Raw genomic sequence first — 20,460 nt, 5'->3', positions numbered from 1 at the left:
AGGTGGCTAGCTTGCCAGTTGTGTGCGCGTGGCAGCATTGGCGCTCGTCTATCCAGATCAGTAGGTCGCTAGTTTGCTAGAGCTAAGCGATGGCATCGCGCCATCGGCGGCAGCCGTCGCGCGCGCTCCCTCTGGACTTCACCGTCGCCGACGTCGCAGACGACGAGCCGGTGGCGGCAGCCAAGGGCACGGCGTCCACGCGTGCTCCTGCCGGCGGCCGGAGCGATGCAGCAGGCGGGGCTGCCAAAGCAGGGCAGGAAGGCCAGGGCAAGAAGCTGCCGCCGGCCACCGTCGGCCGCCAGACGTCGACGCCGGAGGGGACCGTCAAGGCGCCGTGCGACGGCAACGGTACCGGCCGCTAGCCATGTACTGCCATGACACACATGCACGCGGCAGTGCACGTTACTCGATCCTTGTCTCAAATCTACATATATATATGTTTGCATTTTTCGTTCATATATATGTTCCAGTGTACCCCGGGAGCTTCTCTCCAGTATATTTCTCTGCAGGGTGATATGTAAAAGTGTAGAAACGTAATATGTAATGCAAACAATCTGTATAATTTCCCCGCCTACCTACACTAAGTAAAAGATGGCAGTTCTTATTACTCTGTTCTCTGTTGATCTTGCCCATTTGGCGTATGACACTATCAAAGTGGATGCCAAATGACTACGAGTAGAGGCACGTTAATTATGGTTTTCGTGGAGACAGCATGCATGCGTCTCTGCGATGCGTGGTCTCCCAATCATAAGCAAACATCAAGTGCCATCGCACGATAAACCTGACGCGGACGTGTATGAGCAACAGTACGGATCCGTGTTGTCGTGATCCAAAGGACTACGGAGAAAACGATAATTGGTGGGAGTCGATCTCGACTAATCGGTCGGACGCCGGACAGCCACATGTCTCAACAACGACGTATGTACGGCATGCCGCAGAGACAAGTTAAAACCCGAACGGTGCGTAATGATGCGCCAAACAGAACAAGTTAAGGAATGATCATGTGTTAATCGTGTAAGTTTGATAAGTACACGTAGATCCGCCTGGAGATCGACAGTGACTTACTTAAACGTAAGATCGATTTCTCAGATCTACTATGGCTTATAGAAGAACAAAATTCAGGAGAGACGTGGCCAGATCTTGAACACATTCAGTACTAGTATGTAGCACGTACAGCTGTTATGGTACCAACATTATTGCAGAATCAATTGATCCAACTTTTCGTGGTTAAGAACACGTGCGCGTACATCGTAGGAGATGGTACCACGTAGTCCTTGTGGCAGTAAACGGTTACACAGAAATGGATATGGGAGTTGGTAACCATGCCAATCGACCGCAGCGCTGTCGGGACTCGGGACACGTCCTTGCAATTCAGTAATGCCCTCCTCTTCATCTCTGGGTTGTTGCTGGCGCGGCTCTTCTCCGCCTCGCGCCGCTCCGACTTGCCTTCGATCAACTGCTGGTGTAGCGCGGGCTGCGTGGCCTCAGGCGTGGACTGCCCTACCCTACACGGCTACACCCCGCAGCCTTCAATGTCGCGCACGACTAACGAGATTCGTCGTTCAGGGTGTCACGCGAGCGGCAGCCTCAGTGAGGCTTCGCGGATTAAGGTAGATGATTCTCTGCCGCTCGGCGATCATAAGCAGCCGAGTGGACTCCTTCATTGGCGCCCTCGCACAGCAAATGTCCATGCCCCACTCCATGAGCGCCTCTTCGGCCTCCCGCAGGGTGTAGTAGTGTTCCGCTCGCTGTGTGGTCTTCGACCAGTACACCTCCTCATACTCTACCTCCCGCATCGCCTCCTCCCCGTAGTTCTCATCGGACTCACCGTAGGAAGGATTCGTCGTTCGAAGGTGGTGGGTTCTCCTCCAGCAGCGGTCGCGGGTTGGTTCTTCACCGATAGTGGATCGGGGTGGCTCAACATCGCGTAGGTAGTTGGAAGGTGACAAGACATGCTAGAGGCGAGGAAGGTGAGAGGTGCTGATGAGGAAATGTGGTTTGGCTTCTCGCCAAAGGGGTAAGCTATTATGACCAAAACACTGGGCGTGAAATGGAGCAGGAACATGGTGAGAAAATGGCGGGAAGGTGGACATTAACACCGCCGAATGAGGCGCAACAACGACGTGTGGGAAAGACACAACGCCAATGAGATGTCTCTCTTGCCTCCGCCTAGGGAACCATCGCCACCATTATGTGATATGGGTGGCCCATTGGAGAAACCATAAGTGGTGTGGGCAATGCCTTCTGTCCGGCGCCCCTGAGCCGCCCCATGTGGGACGTTGTTGGCCTAGGGGTGCCGAACAACTCTTTAGGTTGCGCTAGACCGAACATGCATTTGGGGGCCGCGACTGGGTGCCCATTCCTTTCTGGCGCCTCAGATAGGTACTTTGGGAGGGCTTTGGAGGCATTCACTGGAGATGTTCTAAGCCCTCTACTCAATCTCGTATCTCAAAATATGCAGCATGTCGGGTAAGGGCAAAGCCACATTTGTGAAGACCTTCGTATTACGTTCATTTCACACTCCCTAAATGATGTATGTGATAATCCCACTGGCGGTCCTTCTTTTCCTTTCGTAAAATGGACGATGTATGGAAGCCAACATCCAAAAAAACTCGCTATCGGTCATGGTAGTGGGGGACGTCACCAGTAAATAACACTTCGCGAGCACAACATCTCTAACTCGGTAGTGGAAGAGCAATTGTGGCAATGATGGTGTATCGTTTCCGGATGAATATGAAAAAGCTTCCAGACGGGGTTGTGGGGCCATCTCCGCAAAGCCAAGTTGTCCATAGTGCGGATCTTGGTGTCTATAAAAAATACCATTTTTAGAGCCATTTTTTCAAAGTGTACGAAATATTTTTAGAGTCACAATAAATTTGAAATTCTATAGTGCCTCAAAAATTAGTTAGAAACACTTTAGTGAGTTTTAGAGACGCTTCTAAGTGCCTGTAAATTGATAGAATGCCATAGTGAAAACCGTGACCCGCAAAACCTAAACAACACTCATGACCGTGCGTTTCCTCACCCGTGCCGTGAGCAAGCTGACAGATTTGAGCTCGCAAACGAAAGCAAAGCATGGCTGGTGGTGGAAACACCATGGCGCACGTAGTTGCTGCAGCAACACCCGGACAAAGATAAAAACGCATGTTGTCTCTGTACACTCCCAGCCACAAGTGCCGGCCGGTGTGGGCCTGCCGTCGCATTGCTGACTCCTCTCCCGTCCCGTGAACCTCATCCCAAGTTGGTGCGCTACAAGCAAACAAGAGAGCTTCACGGGCTGGTTCTCATGTTTTGCACCTAGCACTTGTGTTGTCGGAAAATTGCACGCCAGTAACTCGCATTGTTTCCAGGACATGCCGACACGCGCGCTGATCGAGCTGACCCATCAAACAAAGATGGTCATGTTCCGCAACGCCATCTTTAGCTAGCTTACCAACTGCTCTTCACGGCCAAAAATAACCATAATCTGTTTCTTACGGCATAATAACCATGATCGTCCGGTTACAACCTGAAACTCAGTTTGCAGCCCAACGGTAAGGCCCTCTTCCTCAAAACCACAAACTTGCAACACCCAACAGCCAAAACACCCCACCTCTCACGATATAAATACCCCGCCATGCGCAGCTTAGCTTGAACAACCCACCACAAATCCACAATCATTCTAGCACCGAGCTAAGCTGCTTTCTACTTTGTCGTGTGACATGACCAACAGGAAGACGGTGGTGCTGGCAGCGCTCCTCGTTCTCGCGGTGGCTCTCGCCGCGGCGCCCTGGCACGCGCACGCCGTGTGCGACATGAGCAACGACGACTTCATGTTGTGCCAGCCCGCGGCGGCGGCGACAACGGACCCGGAGCCGGAGCCGTCGCCGGAGTGCTGCGCGACGCTGGGGAAGGCGAACCTCAAGTGCCTCTGCGGCTACAAGAACTCCCCCTGGCTCAACCTCTACAACATCGACCCCAAGCGAGCCATGGAGCTGCCGGCCAAATGCGGCCTCACCACGCCGCCCGACTGCTAGATGTCCTCAAGCAAGGGATTTACGCGGTATAAATGGATGGGGCCTGGAGGTATATACGATCTACTAAGCCGTGTATATGCTCTCATCTTGTGCTATGTGTTGGTGTGTCAACAGCTTTGTTGCCATGTGTACGCGTGGAGCACGTAGTGATGTTGTATCTGTGTGACTGTGTCATCTGAACAATTTCCCTAATATGAGGTGGTGCCAGGGTGTTGGGTCTGTAAATAATCAGGGATAAAACCTGAATACTATAAATGTTATCCACAGGCCGAGTAATTATTTTCTGTTTTTATAAGTAAAAAAAATGAAGCACATGAAAAAAAAAGATGCACTTCCTAGCGAAAGCTGGCCCCGATTTTTGTTTTTTGGCTGCATCACAACAAATCAGCACGAAGATGGAATACGATCTTAAGCTTAGACGAGTTGCTAACTGAAGGCAAAAACCAGGGATTTATGTAGTGGAATCTGGTGACGGTGAATTGTTGGGCACACTAGATTATTCAATCAAGAAGACAATCGAACGTGCATTCTGACATGTTTTAGACGGAAAACATTCAGACATCTCAACGAGTCACATTCAGCAATCGCAGCATCCAACACCACTAACTCTCCTGTCCAGAGTCTGCAGCAGAGTTAGCCAATATATGCTGAGGAGTATTTTCCATCTGCAGCCAATATGGCAATATCCAAATGAACTTATCTTCAGATGAAGTCAGATGAGGTTGGTTCTCAATGATGATCCACAATTTGATGAACTCCAAGATGGCTTGTAGTAGGTCTGGAGTCCCACGAATGTCAGTGATCCGTGAGTTACCTCGCAAAGCCTTCGCGAGAGATTGTCCCTTTGTTCCTCTTGCAATCACAAAACCTATCAGGATTGGGGCAATTTGGCTCTGGCTCCGACTCTCAAGCCATCTGTCAGGCCAGGCTTTGGAAGCATGTAATCTGTTTGGGAAACATATACATTAGTCATTTTGCTGCTAACTGAATGTAATGCAACTAAGGTGTATGGGTGATGTATTTCTATTCGTCTAACTGATAATTCTGGAATGCTTTGTTCTGAACTTGTGTTTTGTTGCTATTTGTGAATTCGGCTAATTCAGGACTCTGTTGTTCATGCTGGTTGATATCCTCTGTTGTTCCTCATAACTTTCAACAAGTTTGTATCGGAGATAATAACTACAGAAGTTGGAATCACAAATCGGAGATAACATTAGACTAGTAACCACGAAATGTTGGACAGCACTGCGATTCAGACATTTTTTGACGAAAAAACATTCAGACATCTAGACAAGTTGCATCCATTCATTCAGCAGTCGGAGAAAGGACAGGGCCACTAACTCCCCTGCTCAGACTCTGCAACAGTTTTGCCATGGATGAGCCTGAGCGCGAAGGCCTGCAGCGAAAGCAGGATCTTCCTCAACTGCTCCTCCGTCTCCTGGTCGATCAGGTTCCCGTCGCCGTTGAACTTGCTGGCCGGATAGTGCGCCTGGACGAAACCCTCCGGCTTGTTGACGAAATGGATGTCCAGGAACACCCCGACCTGCCGGACGTGGTACACCATCCGCTTCCCGCCGGACTTCCCCGACGCGCTGACGACGGCGGCGGCCCTGTCCGCCCACACGTTCGGCGGCCGCGACCCCCAGTCCAGCGCGTTCTTCAGCGGGCCCGAGATGGAGTAGTTGTACTCGGGCGAGGCGAAGAGAAAGCAGTCGGCGTCGCGGACCCTGTCCCGGAACGCCTCGACGGCTGCCGGGAACACGTTGCCGCCGGTGTTCTCGAGGTCAGTGTTCACGAGCGGCAGGTCGGAGATGTCGACGTGGTCGATCTGCAGCCCCGGGTGTTAGGAATAAGCACTCCGAGTCCGGCACGACCTCGTATGTCTCCGTATACGAGTATGTATGCGTACACGTTCCGGGTAGGAACACTACGTGTGTTGCACGGTTCAGAGTATACATGATATGTAACCGAGTAGTACTAGTGTTAGTCACCGACTAGGTTTGGTTTAGCTAGCTAGATGTGCTATTTATATGCTTGTAAGCTGAACGTGTAAACCACCGTGAGTTGAATCAATACAAGGAAAAATACCAAGGTGCGATATGCACCTGTGGCTAATCGCTTTTGTGTTGTGCGCGTGAGTAGTACTAGCTAGCAGATCACAAGATCGATCAAGCAGGAGCTTGGCTAGCTGGGTCGTACCTCACGGCGGAAGTACTGGCTATCGTACGTGCGTGACGTCTCGTCGGAAATCACTTCATCGTTAGTCGTCGGAAAGTACTCGACGGCAGGGGCTGTGTTTGGTATCAGATCGGCGAGAGTACTGCCGGGTCTGGGCCAACAATTGGTATCAGAGCCTTGTGGAGGATCTCCTAGTAACGGGAGGTCATGACGAAGGAGGTGGGCGAGTATTCCGACGTCGCGGCGCCGGTGTCGACGCAGTACCCGCAGTACATCCACGACAACTACACGGTGTGGGCGACCACGATGATGTGGGCGCTCGAGTCCAACGAAATCTGGGAAGCTGTTGATCCTGGCGGCGACGAGTTCAAGAAGGGCGCGTCGGAGTACCGCAAGGACCGACGAGCACTCACGGCCATCCGCTCGGTGATGCCGATGGACGTGAAGCAAGACTCGATCTCGAAGAAATCTGCAAAGGAGGCATGGGAGACGATCAAGACGCTAAATCTTGGTCACGAGCGCGTCCGCGAGGCGGCCCTACAAACCTTGCAGAAGAAGTACGAGAATCTGGAGATGGGAGAAGATGAGACGGTGGACACCTTCGCTTCGAGGGTCGCTACATTGGTCAATGGGATTCGCGCGCTCGACGAGAAGCTCGAGGAGATCTCGATCGTAAGGCGTTTCCTTCGCGCGGTGCCGCCGCGTTACTTGTCCGTTGTTTCGGCAATCGAGCAGTGCGTTGATCTCAAGACTCTCACGATGGATGATCTAGTTGGACGGTTCAAGGCTCATGATGAGCGGATGAAAATCACCTATGGTGATGTGGTACCGGAAGAGCATGTTATGCTTACCCGTGCCCAGTGGCAAGCGGTGGTCGCCAAAGAGAAGGGCGATAAGGCATCTAGCAGAAGAAGTGATGAAGAAGTTTCTCGCCCAGTGAAAAAGTACATCGCAGGGGAGGACGAGGATGACGCTCCGCCGAGGAGGAAGTTTGACATAAAGAAAGTAAGATGTCATAACTGCGGCGAGCTCGGTCACTTCAAGGTTGATTGCCGGAAACCACCGAAGCCGAAGGAAAGGGCTCTCATCGCCCAGGAAGGAGATGATGGACCGATGATGCTGATGCTCGAAGTATGCGAGCAGAAGGATGAGGAGGAGCTACCTCCTCCATCACCGGCTACGGAGATTGTGACGGATCACGGTCTACCGTGTGTGGATCATGTGGACAAGCTATGCGACGAAGGTGTCGTCGAGAAGCAACGGAGTGCCCCGTACCCACGTGAAACCACGTTTCAGGCAAGTGAAGCTTTGGAGCTCGTTCATGGCGATATATGCGGTCCAATTTCACCCGCAACCCCGTCCGGTAATGAGTACTTCATGCTTGTGGTGGATGATCACAGCCAATACATGTGGATTGTGTTGCTGAAAAGTAAGGATCAAGCTATACAAGCATTCGAGAAGATCAAGGAAGCTGGAGAGGTCAAGGCGAGGGTGAAAAAGTCCCTACGCATAGATCGGGGTGGTGAATTGAAGCATAAGGTGGTGGCCATGGCACGAAGCATGATGGAGAGCAAGGACTTGCCAGGAAAGTTCTGGGGTGAGGCAGTCAACACGGCTGTCTACTTGCTGAACAGGGCGCCAACTAGGAGTATGGTTGGTGGGACTCCGTACGAAACATGGTATGGACGAAAGCCCTCGGTTGATCATCTTCGCACTTTCGGGTGTGTGGCGCATGTCAAGACGGTGTCCGGCCATAAAAGAAGCTTGGCGGATCGGAGTACTCCAATGATCATGACTGGTTATGAAGAAGGTTCGAAAGCGTACCGTTTGAGCAATCCCTCGACCAACAACGTGATTGTCGCGTGTGACGTAGTCTTCGAGGAAGACTTATCATGGATTTGGAACTCCACGGAACCGGAAGAGATTTTCACTGTTGGACACAGTGATTGTAGGCATGCAGATGATCAAGTTTGGCCAGACACACGTATCGACGCGGAAACTGGTGCTATGAATTCAAGCTCTAGTGCATTGTCGACACGTTCAAGCGTTAGTGCAGCAGCACGCTCGCTAGTGTCTCGCGCTCGACCTGGAGATGAGCCGAGCGAACCCAGCGGTGAAGTTCCAGGCGCTACACCTGGAGGTGTCTCTCCGCGTGGGAGCCCCAGAGCGAGCAGCAGGTCACGCGCTTGGGCAGACAATCTAGGCAGCAGTGCGCCAGGAGGCTCAGCAGTGGAGCTCCACGGGAGCTCAGTTCGGGCCACTCCTACCGAGGCTAGCAGGGCGGCAGGAGGTGCATACGGGAGCCAAGCAGGCAGCCCAGGTGGGATAGAAGGCTCTTTGCCAAGAGCAGCTCCACGTGAGGAGCTAGGGCCATCAAGGCCAGAAATCCCATTTCGGCTGGACGATGCGCTCTTGCCTGGACTCGATCGAGGACGGGCGCTGGGAGGCGGATCAGCAGCTGGCGCAGATGGTCACGGTATTTCGCCAAGTGGAATCGATCTAGGAGCGTCAGAGGGCACTCCAGCGGCCAGTAGTACGGCTGGAAAAGCTGGAGTTTTAGCTAAGGAAGTGGACAAGGGCCACGTTTTCACGTCGCCAGGAGGCGATTTGTGGCCAGAACCTGGAGGTTCGGAAGGCGAAGAACCGAACCCTAGCGTGTTAGCTTTGGCGTCTCCTCCAAGTGCATCAGAAGAAAGAAGGCCAGATGAGGGCAAACGTGTTGTTGTTCTGTCTAGGCCAGATGAAAAGATGAGCCTATCTCAGGCTGCATCAGACGGGATGGAAGTTGACATCCTAGTAAGAAATAGGCAGACACGTTACATGTGTCTAGAGCTGATGGAACTAGCTATGCGTGAGCTAGCTTGTACGGGGGTGCATTATAGCCAAAAGCATCGGCTAGAATCGCATCGATCGGGCAAGAAGCTAGCTGTGCATGTTCCTGTGAATCTCGGGGAGGAAGTACTTCGACGAGATTACAAAGGTGAGTCGCGAAGAAGCGACGTGGGTCCTCAGCCAGCAAATGAAGGATCCAGAAGTGAAGAAGCAAGTGCGACGTCGGGCGCAGAAGAGTACGCCGTGCTATCTCCGACTGCACTGGAGACTAGACGACTACGACCGACACGAGCACGCATGCGACGCATGTTGGACAACTATCCGAAGAAGATATTTCAGGTGGTTAATAATCCGGAGAAGATGAAGCACAAAAGACAGTGTTTGTTCATCAAGGTACCGGTGAAGACTGAAGATGCGGACAAGGAAGATGGTCAGCGTCAAGCTATGGAGAAACCGACGAAGGTAAAGTCGGTGGCTTGGGTGCCACGAGGAGCGGCAAAAGCAATGCCGAGGAAGACGCCCGCGAGAAACAGCTGGCGCATTTGGGACCCAGGTCGAGGTGAAGTGCACGTCGTGCTTAGGGGGTGATTGTTAGGAATAAGCACTCCGAGTCCGGCACGACCTCGTATGTCTCCGTATACGAGTATGTATGCGTACACGTTCCGGGTAGGAACACTACGTGTGTTGCACGGTTCAGAGTATACATGATATGTAACCGAGTAGTACTAGTGTTAGTCACCGACTAGGTTTGGTTTAGCTAGCTAGATGTGCTATTTATATGCTTGTAAGCTGAACGTGTAAACCACCGTGAGTTGAATCAATACAAGGAAAAACACCAAGGTGCGATATGCACCTGTGGCTAATCGCTTTTGTGTTGTGCGCGTGAGTAGTACTAGCTAGCAGATCACAAGATCGATCAAGCAGGAGCTTGGCTAGCTGGGTCGTACCTCACGGCGGAAGTACTGGCTATCGTACGTGCGTGACGTCTCGTCGGAAATCACTTCATCGTTAGTCGTCGGAAAGTACTCGACGGCAGGGGCTGTGTTTGGTATCAGATCGGCGAGAGTACTGCCGGGTCTTGGCCAACACCGGGATGGACTCCTCGCACAGCTTCGCCGCTTTTGCACACGCACAGGTACACAGCAATAGAATGAACACCTCAGTTCAGTGTTGATGCTGATCGATCCTTACGCAAGAAAAGTTGGATATGGGGCGTGCTTACCGGCGCGGATGAGGCCGGTGTTGGCCGACGCCCGGCGGAGCGAGCCCGAGATCGCCGCCACTCTCAACGTCCGCCTCGCCCGTTTCGCCGGAGCGGCTGCCGTCGTCGAGCCTTCCATATCTGTTCAGGGCTGGAATTCCTAGCTTGATTGGTGTGTGCGGATGAAGCGGTTCGGACTGTTGTGTCCACAGACACAGGTGGAATTTGTATGTAGCTGTCTTGACCAGACGTGCTCGCGGTGCGGTTAAAGTTATGGCGCGAACCTTTTGGGTAGTCGTTGCCAACTTTGAATTTTGACGGACGAAGAGGTCGATCACGAGGCATGTGGGCCCTCCTGTTACATAAGCGAAAATTTCTGGAAGATGATCGTGTCACTTTCTGGTAGGCCATGCTAGGGCCTAGGGTTACCATTTTTCTCTTGTGTGGGAGAGCAAACCGCGTGTCTCGATAGATTATCCAAAAAAAATCCATGTCTTATATGTTGCTTGGGCCTATGGACTGAAACTACGGACACAAAATTTACATTTTGTATACTTTCCGCAGCCCAACTGGTGTAGAATCTCCTTACGCGCTCGCACCCATTGTCACGGCCTCACGGGTCACGCTCAGCCCAACTAGCGACTATCAGAAGCTGTTCGTTACCCTCAAAAAAAAAAAAAAAAAAAGCTGTTCGTTGTTTGTTGCACAAATTACCAATATTTGGTACGGAGTATTTTGTTTTGCAAATAGGTTCAAATCCATCAAAACATGGACTCTCACAAGTGGAGCTCGTATGTCAGTGCTTAAGTGGGATTTCAAAATTTTCAAATTCATCGGGTTTGCTACATATTTATCGACTGATTCTCTATTCTTTGTCAATCGAATCTTTTTGTCCTTTTTTATGTCAGATTCTTCGACGTTGCGCCGGAGTGCTATATATACAACGTCCCATTTTTGTGTATAGCGTAAGATTAAGCTCAGCTCTTGGTCGCTGTGACGATGTTCTTTTCCAGAAAGCTTATCGTACGTGTTGAGTTGAGTGGATGTGGTAGGAATAGGATGCAAAAGCTTTGGTCGGCGATCAAGCTTCATGGCCTTTGCTGGCTCCTGCTGAGACTTCACATGTACGGCGGATACAAGTCTGCCTTGCCAGTAAATTTTTGCGTGTAATTTTCTCTTTCTTTTCATTTTTCCTTCCTTTGCATAAATTATAGCTTATTAATTCCACTAGTATTTACATGATTTGTAACATGTAAGTTTAGGCAAAAAAAATACTCTAATTATTGTCTTTAAATCAAGTAAATTAGATTTTCGTAATGTATTTTGTATAATTTTGTGTCTAGCATATTACAGCCATTACAGTAGTTTCTACATGATATGGGAAACGGTAATATTTAGCATGGTATGTAATTTTCAGCAAACGGTCCTATAAATTTGCTTCTGAAACTATGTTAGTGATATTTTCCTTATATTCTTTATAAAAGTTTTCTATTTACCAAGTTACAATCCATTACACTAATGTTCTCTATTTAATTCTGGGCAAACAAAACTGTAATTTCCTTCATGTAAAATATGTTTTTGTCTTTTTTTTCAAATAATTTGTTTATTGCCAAAGATTGTTAATGATTTAACCAGTAGCTTGTCTACAAAGATCGTTAATGATTTAATCTAAGTGTTTGGGGATTTTTCACATGCCACATGCCACATGCCATCCAGTCATTGGAAGAAAATTTGACTTCTGACGAATTGAAAAACAGTGGAATGACACATATATGTAAGGGTTATGGGGGATTTCTCTCATGGATTTTTTTTTGACTTACTACGAGTTGATAAACAGTTGACCAATAAATAGATGTAGTCCCAAATTAATTAGGGAGCACATATTATATTGATGAAATTTTACATTCCTATCTTTTTAAAGAAAATGCAACCACAATTTAGGTACATCTACCAAACCGTCCAAAAGGTCTTAGGCGCGCAACGGACAGAAAACCTCGCCTAGCCGCGTGCCCTAAATGTAGTTTTCAATCCAGCGCGGTCCAATAAAGTGTTTGGCGTCCCGAGACCATCCCTGCTTCACAGGGCTCCTTGCGGGAGCGACAGACGTAACAAGGTGACGACGTGGGGAGTGGCTACCATATGTGTCTTTGACACAACGACTGGTCCTTATGCTTGATATGACCCACAATTCTCATCTCTCTTTTATGTCTCTCACCTGGTCTTTCATTTATACTGCCCATCGATATGCTTTCCCACCGAAAACTTGCCACCGCTGGCACACACTTACCCCTCGCAACCATGGCGCAGAAAGCTCCCAAACCGTCATCAAAGATGAAGGCGACGAAGCTGGCCAGTCCGAAGGACTCGAAGGACCTTCAACAAGCCGTGCAAGGCACGGCGGCGAATAAGAAGCCAGATTCGTGGTCGCGATAATATTGGGATAGAGACGTGGTGCGTCGTCGGTTCGAGATGACGGCACCAAAAGGTCGGCACTCACGATGATGGTCGGGGACGGAAATAATCAGCTAGCTCTTGTGGCGATAGAGCAAAACGACGACACGAGAATGTTGTTCATGGGCAACATGATCCGGTGGAAAATGGGACCGGCAATGGCAACCTAAAGCGCAGACGAAGGCGCTGCCTGGGGCGGCGACGGAGATGGCAGGCGAGATTTGGGAAGGAAATTGCTTGTTTATGACTTGTGTGCTACTGATGGAAGCACCCTAGCTAGCCAAGAGGAAAACACGGGAGGACACACTTATTGTTCGGTCCACTTAATGGACGGTTCAACCAGTCCACACGAATCGGGGCTGCTGAAGCGTGCCTGGCTTGCCGACCAGCCCACTTGAACGGTTTCAAAACAGCCAAAAACGTGCTAGATCGCCCTAACAAGAGAGTGTTTGGTAGTCTGCATCAATTTGATGCACCATTGGCACAATGTAAAGAAGAGCCCTACGCGTTGTAGACGGACCATGGGCCATAAAAGAATCGTTGTTTGGTGGCCTGTACAGAGTTTTTTGTGGCCCCGTGGAGATTTGGGCTCTGCCCATTGGTAGGTCGGTTTTCAAGCTTAGTAGCAGCCCAGAACGGGCACCTGTTGTTTGGTTGCAACTCATAATCTGCTTCTGCTTACCTCTTTCCTTCAGTGGTGAGGTTACCAACGATTAACAGCAGAAGCAAAAAAATACAATCACAATTCAGGCAAACTTGGCACTGATCATAGACGACACAAGTAGACGACACAACATTGTTCAAACACGGTCATAGTTCAGGACACAACAGAGCGATCATAGTTCAACAGACGACACGAACAACAACTAGACCGAGACATGGTAGCAGCGACACAGAACCAGGTAAGCTTCAGACATGATTTTCGAAGACGACACACATGGTGGCATCGTCATGGTAATGACAGCTGGTCATCACCTCAGTGCAGGTGTGGTTGAAGATGACCACACTGTACTCGAAGGAGGACACTTTTTTGAAGATGAGGAACTAGCCTACCTGCAGCTGATGAGCGACGGCGAAGCCCGCCCACCCCTGTTCGATGTATGTGTCATCGCCTTCTCTCACCGTAGTCATCCTCCAGTTGCAGCCAGTGTTGGTGGTGACGATAATGTTCTCGAAGGGATTTCTATGAACCACCTGACGAAATCTTGAGGGATCCGGAGCCGGCTAAAGGTGGGCCTGAAGACGATGCGCAGGAACTGGTCGGGCCCTTCGTCCTGCTGGAAGTAGTCGACGTTAGCCGCCCTTCGCTTCTTCGACGGTCCCTCGTCGGGGGTCTCAGTAGGTGACCCAAGCTGGAGCTTCTCAGTCTGCCACAAGAACACATGGTGTTCGAGGTGTGCCTGCTCACAAGTATATAGATGAAAACGAACATTGAAAATATGTGATGCCTCATACATTGGCTCACACAGCAGCTCAAGGGACTGCCCCAAACTAATTCTAGTGTGTAAGTAATCGCACACACACGACTAAGTTTGAGGGCAACACCTTGCCTTCCAGTGTGCCATTGTTTAATCATTGGTCAATGCACTAGACATACAAAATGAGATCTCATATATTGGATCACACGGTAGGCAAAGTGACTGTCCGCAAACTAAGTCTAGTGTGCAAGTAATATGGCACACATTACTAAGTTTGAGGGAAGCACCCTGCCTTCCGTTGTGCCATAGTTAAATCATTGGTCATTGCAGAACTGAAGAAGTACAAACATGGAAAGCAAGGTAGCATATGCCTCATACAACGAGGACATATGGAGGAGATGTTTGATCAGAACCAATGGCATGGTTATGTTCAGTCATGCCATAGGTTATGATCAATCATCTCCTCACACTATGATTCCCGGTTACAATCATCGGCCTAGTTTAATCAGAAATAACATAATCTAGAACAAACTAGCACAACTCATTCCGCACAGGAATCTGAACATGCTAAACCCTAGCACAAAAAACTCCTCCCCTCTTTGCATGCACAGTAAAATCTGGTAGTTTCAGCAATCCACAGTCCGATCTAGGAAGGATCTACCGCGATTGGAGATTAGAGTAACTAAGAAAATCGAGCCGTGAACACCAAGACCTCGACAAGAACAACAAGCAAAGGCGAGGAACACCTTGCAAACATCAATCCGAACCTATCCTAATGGAAACCCTAGCAGATCTAATGTGCATGTCGTCGCAACTGCCCGAGCATGACCTGTTCTGGCACAACGAATAAGAAGGTGAGAAGGAGAGGTCGTTACCGCCATTGTTCTGGCCGAGGACGAGCTCGAGGTCGCGGGCGAACTCGAGATGCCGATGAAGACTGCGGAGCAGGTTGCGACCGATGTCGCGGTGCTGCTCACCGACGTCTCCTCCTCCGGTACCGATGCTCCTTCGTGCGGCGGTCCGGCGGATTGGTCGGCGGAGAACCGCCGGATGATGTGAAAGTTTGGGGGGGGGGGGTGAGAGTGCGGTCGCGAGTGAGAGGAAGGAGTGGGGAGCGGTGAGGCTAATTATGGCGCGTGTTCCTGAAGACACGTGTTATTTCCATCTCCGTTCCCCCACGCGTGCAACCTTCTGGCTGTAACGGGCCTGGCTCCAAATAAACTATCATTCTGGGCGTTTCTCTAGGATCTGTCCTGGGGTGCTTTAAAACCCGGCTCTTGCAAAAACATGACGGCCTGCAGGTAACCAAACGACTCATTCTAAGACCCAGCCTATGCAAAAAAAAAAAAAGTACCAAACGCGCCCTAAAAATACCTTTGTTGTGGAAGGTTTGCACGCATGCATGAACTAGCTAGAAACTCCACAATGTCGCGCCTTCCCAATGAAAATCTGTACAGCTAGAAGTTAGACACATGAGGTACGGAAATCATGAGATGAACCGGGCGGCACATGCACCGGCCTGAACTCGTTCTCCCATTGGCTGAGGGATTGGTGGGTCCTGCAACATCGCTTTTGATACTCGGATGGACAATCAACAATACAAGTACAAATACATGGGATGGGACCATTCGGGAGAGGGGAAAAGGTAAGAAATTTAAAGCTTGGTCGGAGTGTCGCGCTCCCCAAATCATGTTTCTCCGATTCTCTCTCCTCGTCTTTCCTAAAATATTTTCTTCTCTATCTCCTTTGAAATCCATGGCTCCATCCGATGAAAAAGTAGATGTTGAAGCACGCCGCTGCAGCGTCCCTTCCGCTGCGGAGATCCTCGCTGGAGCACGCCATTGTGGCGCCCCGTGCCTCGTAGGCTGTAGCGAGGCGCGGGCGCGGCATGCGCGTTTGGGCATGGGTGGCATGCGTGGTTAGGCGACGCCGAGGAGGACGGGCATCGGCATGCGCGTGCGGGCGCGGATGGCAGGCTTGGGCAGCAGCATGCGTGTATGACGGCGTCATTTCTAGTGAAGAAGTTGTCGGCGATCTTCTCCCCAGACGCGACCAACCGCGTGGTGCAGGAGACCCCGCTGCTCTCCAAGTCGGGGTCAGACCACCGCGCCTTCGTGCACGCGGACTTCACCGTGGAGGCAGTCGCCACACCATGGGCCCCGGCAGCGCGACGGAACACCGTCGCCGCGGTCCTCATCCTGGCGTCCATGCACACGTACCGCCGCAGGCTGGGCCGGAACGCGTCCGTGGTGGAGAAGCTGGTGCAGCCGGCGCGCCGACCCCGCGAGCACGAGGAGGACGTGCTGCCCGCGCTGCTGTCGCTGGCAGGCGAGCGGGAGAACGTCGGGAGGCTCGTGGACGCTGGCGTGGCACCACCCGCTCGAGCTGAGTTCACGAGAACCTCTCCAGCTTTGCCGCTGACCTCGGCGTCTACTTCCAGTTCACCGTCTTCAACATCGACACCCGCGACCCCGTGGACCTCGTCGCCATCACCGGTGGCGACCCCCTCGCCATTCACCTCCCCGTCGGGGCAGCGCACTCGGCCGCAATGCCAGCCATCCTCCGCCTTGTCAAGCGACTCGGCGCCAAGGTCGTCGTTGCCGTCGAACGCGGCTGCGACCGTCTAGGAGCTCCCCTTCGCTGCGCACCTGTTTTCCAGGCGTTCCAGTCCACCATCGCAGCCGCGGTCCACACACATGCTCTGGTGCGCTGCGCTGAACTTTATGCTCGCTGCGCCTGCGACGGGGGCGGCAGCGATCTCATTCAATTCGGCAGGCCCACACAGATGTACGTATTTGTATACGAATAACCCATCTGCGGCACTAGACCTGTACACAATTGCTGGACCAATCAACAGCCGAGTTGATGCGGGTTCACATGCCGCCGGGTTCCATCTATTCACTCTCCATGAGGTATCTTTTCTTTATCATCGTGCTTCGCCGAAGGTCAAGCTAGTGCTGCATGGCTAGCAAGGTTCCCACTTCCCACATACTCAGGCTGGAGAACAGGTTGTACGCTGCCACGCCATAATAAGTGCATGTGAGAGCATCAAAGTGGGCCGGATTTAGTTGTTTCTTCGTGTCGTGGTTGGGGGCGCCTAGAAGTGTCGTACTACTGGTGGAAGTTGTACATTTGTCATCGACAGCGTCCTTCTTGCTGCGCTCGTCGGGCTCATCGACGGGTTCGTCCTTCACCGCGCCGCCGGGCCCAACTTCGCTGTCGTGGGTGGGGTTGATGAGTGGCATTCCGGCGTCGCGGATGGAGATGGCGATCGTCGCGTCGATGTCGCCCTTCCAGGTATCCTTGTCGTTCAATGACTCCATGAACGTTGCGTTCAGCCCTAGGCAGTCCTCGGGGTCTTCGCTGCTACCGATAAGTTGCCGCCGATGCAGGTACTCCGCCATCTTTGTGGCCGTCGCGGCCTCCTCGTCGTCTTGCTACACCTTCATCTCCGGCTTCGGACCGAGGAGGGCGTCGGCGTGCCTCTGCTGCTGCCGCGCTGGTTCGCTGATGGTGATTCCACCGCTGCTGCTGCTGCCGCGCCTCCGTATCGCGGGCGGCGTCGCTTACTCAGGCTCCTCCTTCACCTCGCGCTTCATCATGATGTACGGCGTGGAGCGGTGCGAGTAAGGCGTCGACCACGCCGGTCCCGAAGAAGACGAGTGCGAGGAGTACGAGCTCGTCCTCCTCGACTGCCAGCGCGCCGGAGACCGAGGAGATGGTGGCGGAGAAGGAGGCATCTCTAACTTGGGGGTGTCGTTGTGCATGCCGTCGATGACGTCTGGGAGGGTGCGCACGGGAACGCCCCAGAAACGAAGGCGCCCCACCCTGTTCCACATGTTCCTCCTGCCGATGAGACCGTCGGTGATGGCCATGTCGGCGTCGTACTACGCCTCGAAGAAGTCCGCCCACCAGTTGTCGTTGCCGGTGGGGGGCCCAGGTGAGATCGGCGCGCTCTTCGGCGCTGGGGTGCGTGCACTGGGCTCTGATCGCGTCCCTCCAACGCTCCGTGCCCAGCAGTGGCGGGACGCTGATTCCGTTGACGACCATCCTCCAGCCGCCGCTCCTTGGCAAGAGCTTGTTCAATGGGACGGGATAGCGTGTGTGGGACAATGATAACGCGTGAAGCACACGTCCGTTGGGAACCCCAAGAGGAAGGTGTGATGCGTACAGCAGCAAGTTTTCCCTCAGTAAGAAACCAAGGTTATCGAACCAGTAGGAGATGAAGGCCACGTGAAGGTTGTTGGTGGAGAAGTGTAGTGCGGCGCAACACCAGGGATTCGAGCGCCAACGTGAAACCTGCACAACACAATCAAAATACTTTGCCCCAACTTAACAGTGAGGTTGTCAATCTCACCGGCTTGTTGTAAACAAAGGATTAAACGTATGGTGTGGAGAATGATGTTTGTTTGCGAAGAACAACAGAGAACAGAGATTGCAGTAGATTGTATTTCAGATGTAAAAGAATGGACCGGGGTCCACATTTCACTAGTGGTGTCTCTCCAATAAGATAAATAGCATGTTGGGTGAACAAATTACGGTTGGGCAATTGACAAATAGAGAGGGCATAACAATGCACATACATATCATGATGACTACTATGAGATTTACTTAGGGCATTACGACAAAGTACATAGACCGCTATCCAGCATGCATCTATGCCTAAAAAGTCCACCTTCGGGTTAGCATCCGCACCCCTTCGAGTATTAAGTTGCAAAAAACAGACAATTGCATTAAGTATGGTGCGTAATGTAATCAACACAAATATCCTTAGACAAAGCATTGATGTTTTATCCCTAGTGGCAACAAGACATCCACAACCTTAGAACTTTCCGTCACTCGTCCTAGATTCAATGGAGGCATGAACCCACTATCGAGCATAAATACTCCCTCTTGGAGTCACAAGTATCAACTTGGCCGCAGCCTCTACTAGCAACGAAGAGCATGCAAGATCATAAACAACACATATATGATAGATCAATAATCAACTTGACATAGTATTCCATATTCATCGGATCCCAACAAACGCAACATGTAGCATTACAAATAGACGATCTTGATCATGATAGGCAGCTCACAAGATCTAAACATGATAGCACAAGAGGAGAAGACAACCATCTAGCTACTGCTATGGACCCATAGTCCAAGGATAAACTACTCACGCATCAATCCGGAGGCGGGCATGATGATGTAGAGTCCTCCGGTGATGATTCCCCTCTCCGGCAGGGTGCCGGAGGCGATCTCCTGAATCCCCCGAGATGGGATTGGCGGCGGCGGCATCACAGTATGTTTTCTCGTATCGTGGCTCTCGGTGATAGGGTTTTCGCGACGAAGAGAATATATAGGCGAAGGGGCAGAGTCGAGAGGCGCTCGAGGGGCCCACCCCACAGGCCGGCGCGCCCCCTCCCTCCTGGCCGCGCCGCCCTAGGGTGTGGGGCCACCTTGGTCCCTCTCCGTCTCTCCTTCGGTGTTCTGGAAGGCTCCGTGGAAAATAAGACCGTGGGCTTTTGTTTCATCCAGTTCCGAGAATATTTCCTGTGTAAGATTTCTGAAACCAAAAACAGCAGAAAACAGGAACTGACGCTTCGGCATCTTGTTAATAGGTTAGTGCCGGAAAATGCATCAAAATCATGTAAAGTGTATATAAAACATGTGAGTATTGTCATAAAACTAGCATGGAACATAAGAAATTATAGATACGTTTGAGACATATCAAGCATCCTCAAGCTTAGTTCCTACTCGCCCTCGAGTAGGTAAACGATAACAAGGATAATTTCTGAAGTGACATGCTACTATCTTAATCTTGATCAATACTATTGTAAAGCATATGAGATGAATGAAGTGATTCAAAGCAATGGTAAAGATAATGACTAAACAAGCTGATCATATAGCAAAGACTTTTCATGAATAGTACTTTCAAGACAAGTATCAATAAGTCTTGCATAAGAGTTAACTCATAAAGCAATAGATTCTTAATAGAAGGTTTTGAAGCAACACAAAGGAAGATATAAGTTTCAGCGGTTGCTTTCAACTTCAACATGTATATCTCATGGATAATTGTCAACACAAACTAATATATATGAGTGCAAATAAGCAAGTATGTGAGAATCAATGCACACAGTTGACACAAGTGTTTGCTTCTAAGATAGAAAGAAGTAGGTAAACTGACTCAACATAAAGTAAAAGAAAGGCCCTTGCCAGAGGGAAGCATGGATTACTCTTGTGCTAGAGCTTTTTATTTCGAAAATATAGAAACAATTTTGTCAACGGTAGTAATAATTCATATGTGTTATGCATAAAACTACCTATAAGTTGCAAGCCATATGCATCGAATACCAATAGTGCTCGCACCTTGTCCTAATTA

The 20,460-nt window shown here is 50.8% G+C and overlaps 2 protein-coding genes across 2 annotated transcripts; one reads left to right on the top strand and one right to left on the bottom strand.

The window, feature by feature from the left end:
* The first annotated feature begins 3,701 nt into the window (after positions 1-3,701).
* LOC124659952 (putative lipid-transfer protein DIR1) lies at positions 3,702-4,016 on the top strand. The gene has a single exon (XM_047197756.1). The coding sequence runs from the start codon at positions 3,702-3,704 to the stop codon at positions 4,014-4,016; it is 315 nt and encodes a 104-aa protein (XP_047053712.1).
* Positions 4,017-5,297: 1,281 nt separating this feature from the next.
* LOC124666021 (probable NADPH:quinone oxidoreductase 2) lies at positions 5,298-10,455 on the bottom strand. The gene is made up of 3 exons (XM_047203367.1): positions 10,249-10,455; positions 10,120-10,144; positions 5,298-5,857 (listed from the first exon to the last, which is right to left on the bottom strand). Exons 1-3 carry the CDS (start codon positions 10,364-10,366, stop codon positions 5,353-5,355), a joined length of 648 nt encoding a protein of 215 aa, XP_047059323.1. The 5' UTR covers positions 10,367-10,455; the 3' UTR covers positions 5,298-5,352.
* Between the last annotated feature and the right edge of the window lie 10,005 nt (positions 10,456-20,460).

The sequence above is a fragment of the Lolium rigidum genome, chromosome 6 (genome assembly GCF_022539505.1).
Source record: "Lolium rigidum isolate FL_2022 chromosome 6, APGP_CSIRO_Lrig_0.1, whole genome shotgun sequence".
NCBI lineage: Eukaryota > Viridiplantae > Streptophyta > Magnoliopsida > Poales > Poaceae > Lolium > Lolium rigidum.
The sequence above is the reverse complement of the archived record's forward strand: the minus strand, read 5'-3'. Positions and strand labels throughout refer to the sequence as shown.